The 21,817-nt window shown below is 34.7% G+C and overlaps 1 protein-coding gene across 1 annotated transcript in view; it reads left to right on the top strand.

The window, feature by feature from the left end:
* The window catches only part of LOC109376828 (contactin-5-like), a 33,518-nt gene extending 12,268 nt beyond the window's left edge, over positions 1-21,250 (top strand). The window contains exons 2-5 of the mRNA XM_019632978.1: positions 7,312-7,498; positions 7,949-8,061; positions 13,953-14,121; positions 18,572-21,250. Coding sequence (XP_019488523.1) covers positions 7,312-7,498; positions 7,949-8,061; positions 13,953-14,121; positions 18,572-18,675 — 573 coding nt within the window. The 3' untranslated portion in view covers positions 18,676-21,250. The remainder of the gene's footprint in view (positions 1-7,311; positions 7,499-7,948; positions 8,062-13,952; positions 14,122-18,571) is intronic.
* The last annotated feature ends 567 nt before the right edge of the window (positions 21,251-21,817 follow it).

Raw genomic sequence — 21,817 nt, 5'->3', positions numbered from 1 at the left:
TGTTAGTTCGGCTCAAGTAAACTCATTTAAAAAAAAAATTCAAAGGCTCTAAATAAGGAATGTGATTAAATGTTTCAGGCCCATTTTGTTAAAACGTGGTGAACAAAGTGAGGAGATATATATATACCATAAGGTTGGAAAAGTACATGGAGACCATATCAAGCAGGGCCTTAACAAGTCATGGTGAAAATTTTGGAATTGATTATAAGTGCAAAATGGAGAATTTTTAGCAAAGGAGTGATTTGATTTATGTACTAAAAAAACAAACAAAAAAACTGCTGTGTGTTTCTTTCAAAACACACAGTTTAATCATGTCCCAGGTACACTCCCACTGAAAGATCTGGCCCCATCCTTTTTCTCCAGTGTCAAATTGAGCCCCACTCACCCTCATCTGCCACCCTCAGCCTGACGGGACTTTTTTCAAGCCTGCACGTACTCCATCCTCCTCTCCAGAGTACACACACTCCTCTGCCTTCCCTCCCTCTTTGTCTGCTTAGTTCCTAAGTTCTACTGTCTCTTAGTGAAGCCATCCCTGACCAGCCTCTCTCCACTGAGTCCTATCCTACCTTGTAGATCTCTAGTAGTAGGTAGCTTTTCAGAACTCCAATTTCACATTTGCATGGCTATTCGGTTCAGTGGCTATTTTGCTATTATTGTTTACGATTAATAAACTTTTTTTTAAGAGCAGTTTTAGAAACACAGAAAAATTGAGCAGAAAGTAGAAAACGTTTCCATGTACCCCGTCACCATACAATTACCATCTCCACCACTATCAACACAGCCCACCTAAGGGGTACATTGGTTATGCCTGATGAACCTAAATTGACACATCATTACCACTCAAACTCCAGAGTTTAAATAGGGTTCATTTTTAGTGTTGTACACTCCAAGGGTTTTGACAAATGTATGATGACATATAACCACCATTGTAGTGTTGTACAGAATAATTTCACTGCCCCAAAACTCTTCTGTGTTCTACCTATACTATGTCTTCTTTGACTCACCATTAATCCCCAATTAGCTGCAGGCACAGAGCTTAGTACATAATACATATTCAAAAATATTTTGAATGAATAATTTAATTAATAATTTTTAATAACTCAAAGGCTGGTAAAATATTTACATTTCAAAATGCATTTTGATCATTTAAACAAAAAACTCTAAGCTCCCTAGCAGAAAGAATAAATTACTTTAATTGGTACAAAAATCGGATTTCTCTTTTACAACATAAATAGTAGCAGAAAATAGAGCTGTTTGTAATATTCAAAGAGTACAATATTGAATGAGCAGTGATCATTGAGTGCAATTAAAGATATAGAAATAAGTGAATACAGGAGTTAAGAAAAGAGGTGTATTTTTTAAATCTAACAGGTAACAAAAATTGGATAGGTTATCCAATTGGATAGCCATATAGATCTATATGTATCTATATATAAATATATGACTATAGTCATATATGTATATATGTATATATGTATATGCATGTGTGTGTGTGTGTGTATATATATATATATATATATATATATATATATATATATGTATGACTAAGTGAAAGCTGAGAAGTAGAGGAAAGTTCACAATTCATCTAGTAACCATCAACTGTATATGGCAGAAGTCATAGGTTTTACATGCTATAATTTCATGTAAGGGAACTGGATTGTGTGTGACATGAATATCTTAGAAGTATCATACCAGACAATCAAATAGACTATCTTCACAGTTAAAACTATTATTATCCTAGAAAATCAACTTTGGAAAAATGGGATAACTACTGAGAAGAGCCGTTCTGTATATTTAGGTTCAAATTACATTCTTAGAGGTGTTGCTGACTCAATTGATGCTTCCTGTCTGTCACTAATTACATATTATTATAATTTTAAATATTGAAATTTGAAAGACAAAATCAGAACTAAAAACACAAGGACAGCAAAAAACCTAATAGACTTACAAATAACAAAAATCAGAAATATTAAAATATCAAGAAACAGAACAGTTCAATAGTTGAGTGACAATAGGTAAGTTAAAATTATTCTTAAAACTGAAGGAAGTAGTATTTTACCTGTTTTATAAACAAGGTTATAGCACTTCAGTGGTTAAGTAACTTGACCCATTGTATGAAGTTTACAGATATCAAAAATGAGATTAAAGTATAGGCCTTTTGGCTTCATATCCATAATCTACCTGGATTGAAATAGTATGGCATACTCACATCTTAGACTCAAAATCTTTTGTTGGAAATGAAAATTAGTACAAACTATTTGAAAACCAGTGTGGCATTGTTTTTATCAAAAAATCATAAAAATTTTCATAACTTTGGGCCCTATAAAGTCTGGGATTGTATTCTGGGGAATTAATCCAATATGTGGAAAATGATATACATGAAGACATTCATGCCAGTGTTTTAATTAAAAGAGCAAAAGTGGAAGCTACCTTAATGTTTCACAATAGAACAATGGTTAAGTAATATTTGGTACACAAAGCATATGATAGAACATTGCTTTAAAAAATGGGAAAAAACTTATATATAACTTTAATATTAGAGAATAAAGTAGGACAAAAAATTATAGGCACATAATTATATTAAACATATGAAATAAAAATATAGGAAGAAATATACACACCAAAAAAATCAATTGTAGGGCCAGCTGAGTGGCTCAGTTGGTTAAGACCTCGCTCAAGAGTTTGAGCTCTTAGCAACAGTGGTTTGAGTCCCGGCCCAAACTGAGCAGCCACTGAGCTGCCAACAGGTGGCAGGATGGCTCAGCTAAAAAAAAAAAAATCAATTGTATGAGGGTAATAAAATAGTAGGCTATCTATGCTTCTAGTTTTAGATATTTATATATTTTTAAAATGCTTTTAACCTCATTTCAAATGCTCTCATATAGCATTCAAAGGTTATGGGTGGACAAAATCTGTCATCAGAATAAAAACTGAATCATGGAGAAAGCCGTTGAATGAAAAAGAAGTTTCAACTTTAGAAGATGTGTGTGACTTATGAATATTATCTCAATTATAATTTAACAATCACTGAAGAAGCACTACATTAAACTCCAAATATTTTTTTCTGTTTTACCCTCTCCTCCATCAAAAATAAATAAATTAATTAATTAAAATACTAAATTATCATTTAATTGTGAAACTAATAATTCCTCCCTTTTTTTTTTGTTTGTTTGTTTTGATTTACATGCTAGAAAGAAATAATGTGTGGATTTTTTAGATTTTCTTGTAGGTTTTAGCTGATGCTGGTAGAATTTGATTTTTCTCACAGTTACTTAGGAAACATTTTATCTTTTACCTAGGATATTTAATTTTATGGTTATTAATCAGAACATTAAACATGCAATATTTTAAAGTCCAGAATTTATGTTGAAATCTGTATTTGTATCAAAATCTATAATTTGTTGAATATAATCAAATTCAACTCCCTCAAATGTATATATATATATATTTAATTAGTTTAAAATAATCTAATCAATTAAAGACAATTCAGAGAACTGGAAATGAAATATATGACTGGAAAGGAAGACATGTTTGTTCATCCAACAACATCTCAACTCATTTGTAATTTGAAAATAATTTAGATTCATTCAGTTAAAAACATGATCAGAGATTAAGCAAGATAAACTAGTTCTCAGAATTGGGAATAATGGGGCCAGCGTCATATAAAAGACAGTGTTAGAGGATTCCAGCTTAATAAAACAAATTTCTGAAGTTCAATAACTCAGCTGTATACTAATTCAACTCTGTGAAGAGACAGGGTTGTGAAATACGAATTTGATTATCATATCAGCCTTTCATGCATACATATACATATATGTATGTATACTAGTTTATATATAAAGAGAGATCTGTGTAGATGTGTCAGGCAGGGTTCAGGTACAAAGAACTTAATTGTTCTAACTATTGGATTGTCAGAAAAGCCATGATACATGTTTGCTACAGATGGCACTAGTTCATTTTTGGAAGTACTAGAGTCATTCGCATCTATGTTATTTCTATGTCATTTGACAGCTGACAATTCTAGCTTCATTCTAAAAAATATTAAGGGATTTGGCTGAGTTTTGGAGATTTTACAAGTTGAAGATGGAAGACCAAACTATGCATTTTTGCCATATTTTACTGTTTTACTTCCATAAAGGGAAGATCGTGTGTCAAGCTTGTGAAAAGTTGCATCAAGTTTAGGGTGACAATGCTCTACAAGAACGTCAGTGCCAACGATGGTTCATGAAATTCTGTGCTGGTGATTTTGATATCAACCAGGCTCCTCCGTCAGGGAGGCCCACCGAGGTTGATGAAGGCAAAATAAAGGCATTGATCAAGTCAAACCCACGTTACACGACACGAGAGATTGCAGACACATTGAACATCCATCATTCAAGCGTTCACGACCACCTGAAGAAGCTGGGATACCTAAGCAAGCTCGATATTTGGGTTCCTCATGAACTCAAAGAAGTTCATTTGACAGTGCATATAAACATCTAAAATATGCTCATTAAAAATGAGGAAAATGATCCTTTTTTGAAGCGACTGATAACTGGTGATGAGAAGTGGATTGTTTACAACAATGTGGTGTACAAATGGTCTTGGTCCTCCCAACATGATGATTTGCCTCAAACGACATCGACAGCAGATATTCATCAGAGGAAGGTTATGCTTTCAGTGTGGTGGGATTTTAAAGGTGTTCTATCTTTCGAGCTCCTACTAAGGAACCAAACAATCAATTCGAATGTGTACTGTCGGCAATTGGACAGTTTGAACAAATCCATCATCCAGAAACGTCCAGAGCTTGTTAATTGTAAAGGACTTGTGTTCCATCACGACAACGAGAGACCACACACAAGTTTGATCACCCATCAAAAATTATTGGAGTTTAGGTGGGATGTGTTGCCACACCCACCATACTCACCTGACCTTTACCGTCAGACTTCCACTTGTTTTGTTCTCTTCAAAACTCCTTGCATGGTATAACATTCAATTCAGATGAGGCTGTAAATCAGCACCTTGTTCAGTTTTTCGCAAATAAAGACAGGCCCTTCTAAGAATGAGGGATTATGAAGCTCACTGAAAGATGGCAAAAGGTTATCGAACAAAACAGGCAATATATCATTGATTGATCTTTGTTCTTTATATAAATAAATGACCTTTGAAAAACATAGACAAAATACGTCATGACTTTTCCAACAACCCAATAGTTTTAAGTAAAAAGTGTTTCATTATAAGTATTAAATGGTTTTAAATTATTGAGTTAAATTAACAGACTCCAGGGTGATCTTTTAAGAATGGCTATTAAAGCCCAACTGAAGGATCAGCCACAAAGGAAGACACTGATATCTTCTAAAAGCAGGAAGCCACCAGCCCCAGAAACACCCTCCACTGCCATGGTTCAGAAGCCACCATGATCAGGATGGCACCACATTCAGGAAGCTACTGTAAATACGGAGGCCTCTGCTATCGTTGTCAGTTTCAGAATTTTAGCATGCTTGCTGCGATTTGCGCCAGCAAAATGGATGTCCTGTGCTCTGCTTCTTGACTCCTATAAAGCTAATGGTCAGACAGCAAGTCATTCATTAATGCTGCCACAGCAGGGGAAAGAAGGAAAAATAATGACTCCATTAGTATGCCTGCCAACCTCTGTCTCACTTCTGCATTCAAATGTTAGGCATGTGCATCTGACTGGCTGAACCTAAAACATATTCAGAGCCCTAACTGCTAGGGGGTCTTGGAAATACAGTTTTGTCTCTCCATCTTCTCAAGTACAGGAAGACACACTAAAATGAAGGTAAAATGGATGTGGGGTACTAATGTACCATATGCTTTTGGTTTTTGAACATCCATACACATGCTTTTCCCAATTCAACAATTCCTCAAAAGCAACAGTTAGCGATGATGATGTTTTATACCGACATAATGCAAGTATCTCTTATACAAATGAAAATGGACTCACCATCTCCCTAAAAGGGAGAGCCAAAGAAAGTTCCACTACTCAATCTGTCCACCTCAGGATGAAGGTTTATTCATCCTCTAATGAAGTACATTAGAAAGTTACTTACCCACAAAACACACTCTATATAAAATATCAGAAGAAATGAAGTGGCCCAAGTTATTTGATACTTATATTACAAAACAGTACAAGGAAAAGATGACTATTACAGTCTTCATTCATAAAACTTCACTTACAATTTGTAACTTCCTTCTCTACTCTTTTCTTAATCCCTTTGCCTTCAGCCAGCATCTAGGCTGATAGAGGCTTTTAATATAGTGTAGTAACTCAGTTTTGGCTTTGGTTTTTCTGAGAGATAAGAACCTGTAGTGACTTCTTATGGCCATGACAGGAAATGGCAGTCCTAGGCATGTTCCAGAATATCTCAAGTTTCAAACAAACCCCTCACTGCTCACATTGTGTAGTAGCAACTTTAGCTGAAAGAGAATCTGGAAACTGTGATGTTTGACTTTCTAGCCTGTGCAGTAGACAAAGCACATCCTCCTTGAAGGAGGATGAAACAGGTGCAGTGATCCACTTCTTTCATCACAGGAATTAATTGGGATAAAGGAACTACTCTTCCATTACCTTCACCACAGTGAATAAGGAGGGGTGAAAACTGTTCTTTTATGCACTTCTGCATGGTTAAGTTTTAGTGTCCAAAAGAGTTAAGCTTTAGGTAAACGGACAACTACTGAATCTCACAAAGGGATGAAGTTTGGTAGGAGACCAGCCCCATGAGCTCATAACCAGGAAAGATCATCTCAATGCACAAACTGTGCTTTGACATAAACCTCTTTCTGCCTCCCTTCCATAATCTAGCAACGTGACTTCTCTACATTCAGACCACTCCAAGTTATCATGAGTGTTGTCACCTCTTCTCTATTAAACCCATACGGTTTGTTTGATTTGCCTTTATGTGGGGCCAAGGAGGAAATATTCTTCATGCTTCTTTCTCAAATAGTTCATTCAAAGCTCCATGGCTTTGCATGGTAAATGGTTTTGATGACCAATGAGAGACCAGCACTTCTTCAATTTCTTTGAGTGATTCTTCCTTAATGTTCTTCAGGCTACTAGGCTACAAGGTAGCACCTTTTGTTGCTTTGCTGAGTACTGTCACTACAGATGCAAATTAGGCAATTTGCAGGTGCAAATCAGGCAGTGACTAAGACTGAGAATTTGGCCTCATTAGTAGGACCTGTTAATTGGATGATACAGGAATAATTTCCTACAGATGAGTGTGAGAAACAAACAAAACAAAAAGAGTTCAAATAATCACAAGCACAGGGGAAACTGAAAAGTTAATCTCTCATGTGATCATTTGTTGACAGGTTGGTTATCGGAAAGACATGGAACAAGAAGATGCAGCAGAAACAGTCAAAACTAGGGGGAATGAGTCATCTGTCATCCTGACAGGATTAGAAGGAAATACATTATATCACTTCACAGTGAGGGCTTATAATGGAGCTGGATATGGGCCACCTAGCAGTGAAGTGAGTGCAACCACCAAGAAATCCCGTAAGTGACCTGGGCTTTCTGTTTGTTTGAGACTAAGGGGAAACATCTTTTAAAATTTCTGAAAGCGACGTGAGGTACTCAGTAAGCCGAGTTGAAGGAGAGTTTTGATTCAGTATTGCTTCATTGCTTAGATCTGAATTCCAAAACTAGCTCAGAAAATTCTGCACTCACAGTGGATAAAGGTTATCTTCCTTTGAAACAAGGCTAAGCAATTTTGACACAAAAGGGAGATAAAAGGATTCAGGTTCAAAAGCTCAGTAGAGTAGCTATTAAAATGATACTCCTGGAGCAAAACCCTCCTTATCTGACTAGCTGGAAGGAAGCCTATGATGCCAACCAACTATTAAACGCATGAGAAGACTGAAATACTCAAAAGGCTTTAAGTGAGGAAATATATGTAAGACTCCTTGTCAGTTCTTTCACTTCTTTTTTTTTTCCCCCTTTTTGCAGCCCCTAGCCAAGCACCTAGCAACCTCAGGTGGGAGCAACAAGGCTCTCAGCTTTCTCTGGTCTGGGAACCTGTCAGACCATTAGCCAACGAATCTGAAGTCATGGGCTACAAGGTCAGTGTTTCTTCACTGTCTTGGATAGACAGTCATCTCAAAAGTTGTTATTGTGAGAGTGTACAATTAATAAGGTATAAAAAGACCCATTAACATACCATTTTTTTCTCGGTCATTTTCTACTGATATTTTAGAAAGAGCCTTCCTGCAGTGGGGAAGCCAAGGCAATTGAAATCAGTTTCAACTGCACAAGGCATAGGAAGGAAATGGGGAGGAAAAGCAATGATTTGAGTATAGGGCCCCGTGACATGGTATCAGAACCAGCAAAACATAGGCAGTGTGTCCTGGCATTCTCTCCCCACAGACAAACTGTGCTGGCAGATTGCAAAGACTGGACAACTTAGTTTGTAGAAAGACTTTCTACTAGCAAAGAAACAGAAGAAGAAAAACATGATAGGGCCAACAAACTGGATAGGAAGGAGTTCATGGAGAGAGACAGAAAGCTCTGAAATAGACATAATATTTCACATATGGTCATCTTTCTATGTGTCAGCAGGAGATCTGGAAATATGAAAACATTTAGACAGTTCTTGGAATACTTTATCTCTGATTTAAAAATATATGTGGCCTATATATTGAATTGGCTGAATTTCAAATTCTTGTTCCATAACATCAGATTCTATTTATTGTCTTAAATTCCATACAGAATTATTAGTTGAATATTATTTATAGCAGAATTAAAAAATATTTCAATGATAATTCTTAGACAGACTACTAGAGATGGTAACATGGCACTTGATATAGAAAGTGGTAAAATAGTGAAGCTAAAAACTGAAGAAGTTATAAATGGAATATATTTTTTAAGGTAAGTAATTTCCATTAGGAACATTTTAGACATGAACTGTAGCACTCTTACAGACTGTAATTGGTATGGGTCACAAACACCCTCACATTCAAACACACACACTCAAATCTGTCATAATCCTCAGGGGTATTGAATTTGATCTTTTGGGGGAGGGCAGGTGAGCCATTTTCCGAACCCTTTTCTTAGTCTTCTTTCCATACCCTTCCTCTTGTCCTCACAACTTGTCCTCTAAGGCAAATATACCCTTCAATGATTATGGGTAGCAGTATGGCCAATAAGGGTGATAGACCATCCAAGAACCAATCTAATATTAGAATTATGGCAAGCAACCTCCCAAACTGGAGTGGCAAATAGAACACAAGGAAGAGCTAGATGGAAGCATGTGGCTTCCTGGAAGAGTGATTTGGCTTAGGGACCTCTCAGGTGAGAAGACAAATACCATATGACCTCGAGAATACATGTGGTTGGACATAGGTGTCCCAGATGAGGTGACCCTACTCTTTGTTCACAGTTGTCCCTTCTGTCACTGTCATTGCTTTTTCCCTTTATATGTGACTGTCTCCCCAACCAGGCTATATGTGATTGAGGCAGGGACCCTGTCTTACTCATCTCTTTCTCCCCAGTGCTTCTAGAATGGATACACAAATTAATTTTGACCCAGCTAGAAGTAACCAGCAATATAGACAGATGTTTTTGTTTGTTTATTCAACTTAGATATCAGTTAGGGCCTTGCAGACTGCTGAGATACATGTATACTTGGATTGATATTGTAATCTACACTCTGTGAAATTTTGAAGCCCACTCCTATACTTCTCCAGCTTCTCAGGGAGCTTAAAGTCTATGGTCGTTCTAGACTCGTTGGTTTCTGTATCTTATAGCTTTTCTTCATCTTATATTCACTCTAAATGTGGAACTCAGCTTCTTTCCTGTGATTCCCATAAACTACAAAATTAAAAATATGTATAATGGCTTATACTGTCCTCTCTACATTTGATTATGCGTGAAAATTTTCATAATAAAATAATTTTTAAAAACTAAGAGAGGTCACTTACATAATGTCAAATATATATCAGAATTTATGGAAATTGTGGTGTGTGTGTGGGGGGGGTAGAATGAAAGACACGTAATCCAGGTAAACATCTAAAAATTTCCATAAGGAAGCCCTGTTTATTTTTTTATTTTTAGTTTTATTAACTATAGCCACCATTCTGTACATTATTTCCTCAGGACTGATTCAATAACCTATTATTTCTTTTTTAAAGTATAGTTGGTATTCAATATTATATCAGTTTGAGGTACACAATGCAGTGATTTGACATTTATATACCTTACAATATGATCACTATACTAAGTCTAGTAATCACCTGTCACCATGTAAACTTATTACAGTGTTACTGACCATATTCACCTTTACCTGTTTCACCCATGGCCCTACCCCCTTGCCTTCTGGCAACCGTCAGCTTGATCTCTGTTTCTATGGGTCTGTTTTGTTTTGTTTTAGATTCCACATATAAGTGAAACCATATGATATTTGTCTTTCTCTGTCTGACTTATTTCACTTAGCATAATATCCTTTAGGACCATCCATATTGTCATAAATGGCAAGAGTTGGTGCAGCCATTATGAAAAACAGTATGGAGGTTCCTCAGAAAACTAAAAATAGATCTACCATATGACCCAGCAATTCCACTTCTGGGTACTTAACCGAAGAAAACAAAAACATTCAATTCAAAAAAATATATGCCTTCCTATGTTCATTGCAGGAAATTTTACAATAGTTAAGATATAGGTACAACCTAGGTGTCCATTGGTGAATGAATAAACAAGATGCTGTTCTTAAGAGTGCTTTCAGCCACTCTATAGCCAGTGGCTTCTCACTGGTACTTGTGCTTTCCAACTTTTTTTCATCTAGATTTATTCATCTCACTGACTCCTCACCCACCCTTTGCCACTGGGGATTCAGAACCCTCGTCCTCTATTATGAAGAGCAGCCATCTCCATTGACTGTTCCCAGAATGCTCCACTGGTGAATAGGCCTTCCCTTTAATATAATCCATCCTTCTCTGGGGCATTTGTGGGTAGAACCAGCAAAAAATTTTCGGTTATGTTTTTTTAAGCATGCTCACCCCCGTATTTTGTTACCATCGGGCATATACTAGCCATTTCCAAATCAATCCTTTGAGTATCGCAGTACTGCATTAAATTTTTGTTTAGGAAAATCTCTTTGGCTAATCCACTGATCTCATTTTGTTAAGTAAAATTTTAGAATAGTCTTGACAATACATTAGACAATTTCTTTTATGCCTAAAGATAGCTGTCATCACAACTGCATATCTACAAATGTTCAGATTCTCAAAGTACTCCCTAACCTCCTTACTGTCAATTACTATTTCTGACATGTCTTGATAACTCCTTAACCTTCTCATATTTCTCATTCTCATTCATCTTTTTTAAATCAGGATTTTAAAATGAGCCAAGATTCTCTAAGGCACCTAAGACTAACCATGAATTTAATGTATCCTTTCACTTAGTATACCTACCTTCCGACTCAGCACTACATCTCCCTAGACATATTGATAAAAGCCACATTTAATCTCAAACTCCTTTTGCTACCATTAATTGATATTTTTCCTCCCTTTACCTTTTGTTCCTAAATCTCAACTGGTCCACAAATTTTTTCTTCAACTCTGGATTTTACAGCAAAATTAGATATGCATTACTGGCTGCATTTTTCTTTGTCATAAGAATTGTAATTTATAGATCCGTAATAACAATGTCCTCTAAAATAGTCACTCCCCTGCCAGCCCTCACCAATTTACATACCTTCCCATTGCCATAAATTTGCTTTCTAATTACCTCTTGTGGTGGATGATCAGAATTCTAATTCATTACACTGCTACAGTCAAAATGAGAAGCATAAATTCTGATACAATTGTCATTTTTTAAGCCAAAAAACCTCCTATAGGCATCCTCCAAGTGTTCCAAATCTTGACAAAGTGCTCACTCCGTGGATCGCTTTACCGTCAAATATGTTTTCTATTACAGTACATACCAACCACACTTCATTGTATTGTTATCTGTCTCCACTATTATATTAGACTGTAAGTGCCATAAGAGCAGAAACCATGTGGTCTTGTTCTCTGATGACCCTACACTATCTAGCACTATACCTGGCCCACCTGAGATGCCCAGTAAATGTTCAATAATGCTCTTATTACTTTACAACTACAGTACATTGAGGCTGTGGCTTCCTTTCCTATAAGGATTCCAGTAGATACAATTATTGCACGTGCTATATACTTTTATAGAGAAATTACTTATCTCCCAAGACCCTGAAGTAAATTTAAATCCATGGACAATAAAGGGAGTCAAATGGAGAGACATATGTTACCAGAATGTAGAAGAGAGGATCAAGTACAGACAGGCTTGAATATATAAAAATAAGGCTTTTCAGGGCTGGCCGAGTGGCTCAGTTGGTTAAGCTCGCTCAAGAATTTGAGCTCTGAGCAACAATGGTTCGATGACCGAGCTGAGCTGAGCTGCGGCTGAGCTGCCAACAGGTGGCAGGATGGCTCAGCTAAAAAAAAATTATAATAATAATGCTTTTATAAAGGTATTTTTTCTTGTATGTAGGGTAATTCAAATTCAAAACACATTTTTATAAGGAAAAGGTATTAAAAATTTTGTCTAGCTTCCCATGTCAGTCCCTCTTGTATTTTTCAAATGAAATACTGACCATTCACAGTTACCAATGATGAAGCAGAAGTGGCTTTCTCTTAGTGAGTTTACCACGCACCAGGTCCTGTGCTACGTGATTTACACATCCTCTCATTTTATTCTCCTAACAAAACCATTAAATGAGTGTTATTATCGCTACTCTATGGTACAGGCACTTGAGGTTTATAAAGGTTAGTAACTTGCCCAAATTTGCCCAAACAGGAATGTGTAGGAGATTGTTTTTATTTTGCAGGAGATTGTTTTGACTCTGTATCTCGATGACTGCAAAGCCATTGCTCTTTCCATTATGCAAAGCTATCACATTATAATACCAACAATTATGAAAAACACAAAAAGCAATTAAACTGAATAAAAATGCATTTAAATGTATCTTAACAGCTGCTACTTGACTATTAGACCAAAATAGTTTTTAAAAATGGTTTGTTGGAGGTAAATGAGTAGGAACAATACAATATAGTGAAACAGCTCTGAGCTGATCATCAAAGTATTAACCTTCAAATGTAATTTATACCCTAACTAGCCCCATGATCTTGTATAAATCACATAACCTCTGTGACCTTAATATTTTTATATGTAAACACAAGATAATGAGGATAACTCTGTGTCCTAATTTGTTCTGAAACTCTGCTATGAATACATGTTCAATACTAGTACCACAGACAGATACCTAAAAAGGCTGAATTTTGCTATCCAATGTATTCAGATATCAGTTCACCAAAAAGCAAGCAAGCACAAAATTAAAAATAGTTAATAAAATGTTTAACTTCTTAGCCATTTTCTACATTAAGGATTTATTATTGATATATTTATCGAATTTTCTTTTTAGCTCTTTCAAACAGTTGAAAGTATACTCCCTCAGTGAACTATTCATTTCAATAACCAGGAATAAAAGACTTTCAGTGATCTGCCCTCTTGCTACATACTTCTTTAGCCTCATTTCTCATGTGTCTCCCTATACGTCTTCTTTCCATTCCATACCCTACTGCTGTGGTTTCTTATTGCTTGGATATAAACTTTAATCTCCTCTTATCTCTTCCTAGAATCTTTCTCCTCCCCTTCTCCAACTGGGGGACTCTATTCATCTTAAATATTTAGCTCAGGCATCACCTTCTCTGTAAAGCCTTCCCTGACTTTCAGACAGAGCTAAACTCTCTCTTCTGTATTTCCATAGCATCTTATCTATACATCCATTGCAGCATTTAACACATATACTGCATTTGCTTATATATCTGCTTCCGCTATAAGCTCGCTGTACTTAACTCAGAGTGTGACATACAGTAGACAGTTAATAAACATTTGGGATCCTTAATTGAATATCAAATGTTTAAATCCCTGTTATTATTCCTAGGTTTTTTATAGGCAAGAGGGACACAGCAACAGTCAAGTTATTGAAACACAGAAACCTCAAGCAGTAGTACAACTCCCTGATGTTGGAGTCTATATTATTGAAGTTCGAGCATGTAGTGAAGGAGGGGATGGAACAGCTAGTTCCCAAATCAGGGTACCATCATATTCAGGTAAGTTTTGACATAATAGGTTTAATTTGATGACCACCAAAAATTTCAAGATGGTATAAACCTCATCAACATTAATGTGATGGATTACAGGGACCCTTTTTTCACTCTGCCATATCATCCTCTGATTAATATGAACCATGGTAGTCTGCCCACAATTGCAGAATTTCTACAAATCCAGAAAAAGTTGACATTTTCATTTAAATGTCCTTAGTTGTGAAATTTTCTTGCCTATCCTGGTCTCAAGCAGTGCCTTCCTGGCCGTTTGGGTTTTGAAATATTGCTTTTAAACTGATATTGCTCTACTTTTCACTGCTCTTTTTCTCCAAATGGCTGTCTCCTTTTCATCTAAGTTTCAGCTTAACCAAGAAGCCTCACTTGTCCACTTCACTAAAGAAGCCATCCCTCCCTTAATGGAGAGTGAGGGACAGGAAAGTTTAAAGGGAATGCTTTTTAAAATTTCATCATCTTTATTGATTTCAAAATAAATTACAAATTTTATTGAGCATAATTTTTTGTCCTTTTCCAGCTTTATTGAGATATAATTGACATATAATGTTGTGCAAGTCGAAGGTGTACAATATGTTGATTTGATACACTGATATATTGCAAAATGATTACCACCATAGGGTTGGTGAACACCTCCATCACATCACATAACTGCCATTTCTTTTTTGTGATGAGACCATTTAAAGTCTACTCTCATAGCAACTTTCAAGTATATACTACTGTGTTATTAACTAAAATTCCATGCCGTACATTAGATCCCCAGAAATTATTCAAGCATCATTGTCATTGTTAGCAATATTAATAATTTCTAGCTTTTACTAAGCCCTTACTATATGTCAGGCATGATAATAAGTGCTTTACATACATCATCTTATCTAATCTTAGTATCAATCATATGAGGTAGGTGGCTTTACGTATTCATATTTTACAGATAAAATTTAAGTAACTGCTCTAAGATCACACTATTACTAAGTGGACGGACCAGGATTCAAACTCAGGTATGCTTGTCCCCAAGGCCACATATTTTCACCACTACCATCATTATTACACCCGCAAGGGAAAACTGATTACTAGAAGGGAAGATTTCACAAATTTGGAAGGAAGTACCATTTCATTGACATAGTCAAAATAGGAAGCAGAAAATTTAATTAAATATGCACATGTTTCATTAAGAAAGTATCAGGCAATTTTCATTAAAGCCTGTATAAAAAAAAAGTGTAATGATCATTTACTTAATGGGTAATTGTAAGCATTATTTATTGAGCAGTCATTCCCAAGCAGAATTGTTAGCCTCTGAAGAGAAGTATCCAGTGATATCCTGTATGATCCTGTATGTGGCTCTACTATATTCAACATATTTATCTATTTGGATTAAGACCAGAGACATTGCTTATGAATTTTTTTGGTGCCACAAAGTGAGATAAAGGGCAAATGTAAGAAAGAAAATAATAAAATAGACTGAAACTTTAAGAAAAAGCTGTTGACATGATACTTGACAAGTAAGTTCTTGCATAAAAACACAAGATGAGATAAAGGATATTATTGGGACAGTAGATAAAATTTGAAGAATGTCTGTAGATTAGATAATATAGCAACATTAGTTTCCTGTTTTTAAGCATTGTACTGGGTTATATAAGAAAATATGTTATTTTTAGATACTATGCACTAAAGTATTTAGGAGTAAAGTTACATGATGTCTGGCAACTTTCAAATGGATCAGGAAAAATGTATACATTTAAAGAGAGAATAATAAAGGAAGAGTAATAAAACATAAGTATTTAAGGAATTGAGATGAATTTTGTTCTATTCTTACAACTTTTTTGTACATCTAAAACTATTTCAAAATGAAAAGATTAAAGGTTAAAACCATAAAATGCAGGAAATCTGACTTTTTCAGAAATTCAAAAGAAAAGACTTAAGAATTTAAATATATAGTGGCCACACAAAAACTTAATACACTTTATGATTCATTTATAAAAGAATAGTTAAAGAGCAAGAAAAGTAATAATGTCTCTACATTGATGAGTTCACAATTGAATTGTTTAGATGTGAGTGTTAAATCTTCCAGAATACCTAGAAAGACTAATTATTTCGAAAAGTGAAAAAGATGACAACTCTCCTCTTTGCTTCATAATCTCAAATTTCTAATAACAACAATACAAAGAGCCTTTACTGAGCCCTACTTATATTCTTTGCATTACACTAGGTGTTTTTCATATATGATTTCATCCTTACAAAAACCTCTTGAGTTAGGGATTTTAGTATTCTCTGACTCTCCAAGGTTCCTTTCAAACTCTAACACAATCAAATTCTAAAGTGTCATCTCAATAAGATCAGCCCCAAGTTTGGAAATACGTATAAAGACCTTGATTATCCCATTTATATTTTAATTAACTCGAAATTCTATTTTTTGTGTTAAAAAAAGGCAAGTTTGTTCTTTTTTATTGTTAGTTTCAGGTGTATAAAAATAACATAATGATTAGACATTTACACACCTCACAAAGTGATAACCTCCTGAGTCTACTACCCATCTGACACCATACATAGCTATTACAATACCATTGACAATATTCCCTATGCTGCACTTTACATCCTGTGACTACATGTGTTTATTTAATCAACTTCTGTGTTTCAGTTCAAACACTTTGGCCAGTGCAATCCTTTTCTGAGTTTTAATAAAGTGTAATCTCATAGTATTGTCTATCTTTGACCATCAAATATGAACAATGATTGCTTTTATTCCTATTTTCCAATAAAATATTATTCCTATTTTCCAAAAACTAAAAGCCTAAGAAGTTGAATGAATTGTTAAAGATTTAGTTAGTTTTACAGCTGTGACTAGAGCTTACCAGTGCTGTCTTGTGTTTTGTTTTGTTTTGCTATACCAAAATAATGTGTTTTTGCTTTGTGGATTCTATGTGGAATTTGAGATATAGACCTACTTAGTTAGCAATCTATAAGTGAGATATTTTTGTAAAAGTATCATGTAAGTTGATTTAAAAGGACACAGACACTCTTAAATAATTGGAAAGGATGTTTTCAGTTTTTATTTATTAAGCATGCATGCACCAATCTAGCAAGGTTTTATCCTCATGCCTTTCTTATAGCTCACATGTGGCCACACACGTCACAATAATCCCATTTTGTACAAGTCAAAAATATATGTAACATTCTCCAATATGTTGATTCATAGGTTCTAGTAGTGCCTTAGCTGTAAAAATTTTCAAAGGAAATAAGAGTTGTTGCTTTTGTATGTGTGTGACTTACCAAACAAATGATTCTTCAGCTTTTAAATAAAGATCTGGAAAATGAATTTGACTCTATTTTTATAATGAAAATCACACCCAAAATCCTCTAATACTTAATATGTCCAGAAAGGACAACCTAACAGAAGAGTGATTCCAAAAATTGAGTAGTAGATTTTTTTATTAATCTATCATTAAGGTTTTAAGGTTTTAACCAAGGCCAATCATTGTTTTAAAAAAGACAATACATAGAGCATCTGGCCCCACTAACCCCTAACTCAGTGACTGTAAGCAAGCTCTATAACCTTTCTAAACCTAGTTCCCTCATCTGCAACAAGAGCATAAATAATAATACTTACTGCATAGGAATGTTGTGAGGATTAAATAAGATAATATGTATAAAGGGCTTAGTACCATGCATCACATGTAGTAAACATTCATTAAATATCAATCATGATGATGATAGTTCAGAAGACTTTTGGCGTGAAGAACCATTCCTGAAGTTAAATAGGAGAGTAGCACTTAACTTGTGATTATGTAGAGCTATCAAAAACTTCACACTAATCAACTCAGATCAGTCAGTTCAATCAAACAATGACCCTAATTCATTAACTTCATACAGTGTATTGGTCTCAAGAAGGAATAGCTTCTCCTGGTTGTAAGAGTGATGAAAGACGACTCTCCTTTGCCAACTTTGGCATGAGAATCTAGAGTTTAAGCCTACTCAACTGAAATGTCGAATCAGTCAAAGACTCTTCAATAAATTAAATAATGTTATTATTAAATTGAAAAAATTGACTGAAGTAACTAAATTACAAATTCTTATTGCCACAAACTTTTACTAATTATTTTTGTTCCATTGCCTCAACTACACACTATAGAATTTCTTTAATTTTTCATACCTGGAATGTGGGATTTTTCCATCAGTGCATCATTGGTAAAAATTACACTGAATCTCCTGGTTAGATGTATTTGTTAGATGTGACATAGCCTTTTTAACACTGTATTTCATATATACTTCTGCCCTCCATAAATCTTTTGGGAGCCCCAAACAATGTCTTCTTTCATAAATACTAGGAACACTCTCAAGAAACAGGACAATCGTCACACTCATTTTCTTACACACCTAAAAACAACTCTTTCCTAGCTCTAGCAAAACAAAATAATTTTCTCCATTTAATGATTCTCTTTCTTCACAGGTGGAAAAATCACTAGTGCTCAATCAACCCTCCACACTCTCTCTACGTCTTCATCATCAGTAACATTGCTCTTGGCATTGATGATCCCTTCAACATCTTGGTGAAAACTGCAGACTTAATTTTCTTTTCCTTGCTTTCCCTTGATAATAGCGATGAATAGTGTAGTGTAAGTGAAGACCCAGGACAATGAGATAAGCTTTAAAAACTTGGGACTATACATGGTGCACTTACAGGAGGTAGGGGGTAATATTACTTATCCATCAGGTTTTTCTTTGGTTTTTCTAAATGGAGAGGACAGTTCTTGGTCCAAAAAAATATGCAGATTGTATGTAATTAATTTTTTTAAAGCAAAGATAATTTCTGTCAAATGTATTCTTTACTTTTTTAATATGTTGGAATTTGATTTTTATATCTGATAACCCTGAGCGTGTGCCATCCATTTCCTAAGTGACTGGTTTCTAGCAGATCTGCTCCAAACACAAATACAAAACCAAGAATGAAAAGTTTGGTTAAGACTTTGAGTCTATTGTTTTTCATTTTCCCTTTGACTGACTACTCCAGTTGACAAAATGGTAGGAGATATGAAAAAATACTTCAGTTGTGTGATTCATTATAGGATAAGTACACAAAAATGTTCTTGAAAAATATTGTATGACTGCATAGTGAAATAGCAAAATTTGTCAATATGCTATTCTAAATGCATCCCTAGAGCAAGTTATTAGGGTAGGGAAAAAGCCATTTATATTAGTGCAAGGTAAATAGAAAGTGAGTCCAAATGAATTTAAGTGCTATTGTTTTTCATCAAGTACTATGTTATCTAGCTGCAAATATAGTAAATGTTTATTTTTAATAACAAAAGGTAGTTTAAAGTCACAAAAAATATGATTACTAAAAACTGCAGACACTGACTTGCTTCCAAGGGTGCTAACTTGTAAATGAAATGAATACAGTACATTTCCGCATCTACTGCCAAAACACATGTTGAATTAGGTTCAAGGTTTTCTTCTACTTGCAAATAATTTGAAGGACAACAAAAAATTGTTGTGCAAATAATTATACATACATAAAGTTTGTGGATTAAAATGGTTCAACCATAACAAATAAATTTTGATTTTTTTAAACAGTCCCATGCATCACAGCTTATAAAATCTTACCACCTGTTAAAATAAAGAATATCTCTCCAATAAATTGATTTTTGTAAATTAAGCTGTGGAAACATGGCCTCAGTACAAGGTGAGCCCCATTTACTATTTTGAGAAGTCAACCTGAACCTAATTGATCCTAGATAGTTGTTGGGAAGTGAGGTGAAAGTTTTCTACTTAGTGATATCTTACAGAAGTTCTAACCAACATGGGAACTTGCCAGAGTTTGCATCACACCCAAGAAGATGCCTGAAGGGGTGGTTATTGCAAAGTCATATGCCAAAAAACAGCCTAGAGAAACTAGTTTTACAGGTGATATTAATATGAGAACAAAAAGTAATTTCTTTTTTTTTACAAAATCTAAACCTGTTAATTCTACTTGCCTCTTTAACAGTAAGCAAATGAAGCAATATTGAGCTCAAACCACTCGCTCTAGAATCCTGTAGACTCAGAGGAGAAACTGGAGTTTCTAGTCTGAATATCCTAAAAGATTGGGTTCAGAGCCACAGCAAAACTATTTATGTTGGTTACTCATTCTGTTTGGGGGGAATTATGTCCAAGACACACCTAAACAAAAAAGAAGTAATTTAAAAGACTATTTTAGTTAACAGATTATTGTATTAAATTACTACAGAGGGTGAATATTGAAGCCAGTGAGTAATAATGACCAAGTGGCCTTCCTTGAGCACCTCCTTTTGGAGTGGGAGAGGCTGGACTTTGCAGATGGAGGGATGCTAACTATTTAACAGGCAAAATATGAGCTTTCCCAAGGACAGTATAGCTTACAGGAGCAAATTGTACATCTGGCAAAAAAAATGCAGCAAGAATATTAAAGAATGGGCAATAATTTTTACTTCGTATTTGATGAATCAAACCATTTTCTTCCTTTTCCATGGTGTTTTATACTAAACTTAGTGAAGAACTTTAAGAACCAAGTTATTACTGAAACTCTTATAAAACAAAGCCCAATAAAATACAATGTTAGTATATGGCAAATTCAAATTAAACAATATTTCCAACTAGCTGATGGATGGTATATATCTGACAGAATATTTAAATATAGAATGTCTGGTGTTGTATTCTTACAGGAATCAAAGATATGTGATGTTTTTATTCAACATGCACAGATTATGTATTTTGCATCATAAACCTATTAAAAACAGTTTTTAAATGTTTATGTATTTATGTATTGCATATTTGTTACTTTGTAGAACACAAAATAGCATTCCCTATCAAGGTACGTTATTTTTCAGCTGCAATATTGAGTGAGTTGGTTTTATTTTTTTCTTTTGGATGGGATAATAACCGCACAGTCTTAAATCACTAAAGAGACTGTATTTTTGTATAATGTCAATTGAACTATGAAGAAGAAAAAAAACACTTCTCATAATTAAAAATTCCATGAAAGTGAATGTTTTTCATACCCAAATGAAGGTACTGTGGTTCCCATGTCAAATCGTTAAATATATTGTATACAGTCTGTATATATGTACCATATATAAGGGTATATACTATGTGGAAGGCACAGTCAGATAATAATTCTGTGTACTGTTCTTGTAACATTAGATCTTTTTAATAAATAATTCTCTTTTTATTGACTTTTATCTTCTCTCCTGTCAACTACATGAATGACATTATTTATTTCATGCAAATAACTCTATGCTCATGATTATGGTAATGTTTCACACTGAAAATATTATGTTAGTTCTGTTATGATTTTAGGTTCAACAGTCTCCAGAGATGTCCATGGTACTTTCAACTTGACAACTGGAAGCTATGACAAAGAATAAACCAAGCAATGAAGCAAGTACAAATGGAATAAATTCAGAATTAAACTCATGATTTATTTCTTCTCAGGAAGAAATTATTAAATGAGTTTTGTAGAGTTAGTTAAGTGCATATTTCTGCTTCTAGTAGAAATCCCATTCTATTTGTATATCCCAATCTATTTCAGATAAAATTATCCTAGACAGAGTTATTCAGTCTTTTGTGCTCCCATAGCCCTGTGTGTACATCTCTATTATACCAGCAGCCACAAGATGTTACAATTATTTGTTTAAGAGTGTTTCTCCCCCACTATCTATGTTATATTCATCTTAGGACT

Source organism: Hipposideros armiger, unplaced genomic scaffold (genome assembly GCF_001890085.2).
Source record: "Hipposideros armiger isolate ML-2016 unplaced genomic scaffold, ASM189008v1 scaffold_1217, whole genome shotgun sequence".
In the NCBI taxonomy this organism is placed as follows: Eukaryota; Metazoa; Chordata; class Mammalia; order Chiroptera; family Hipposideridae; genus Hipposideros; species Hipposideros armiger.
Note: the sequence above shows the minus strand (reverse complement) of the source record. Positions and strands in the feature narration are given on the sequence as shown.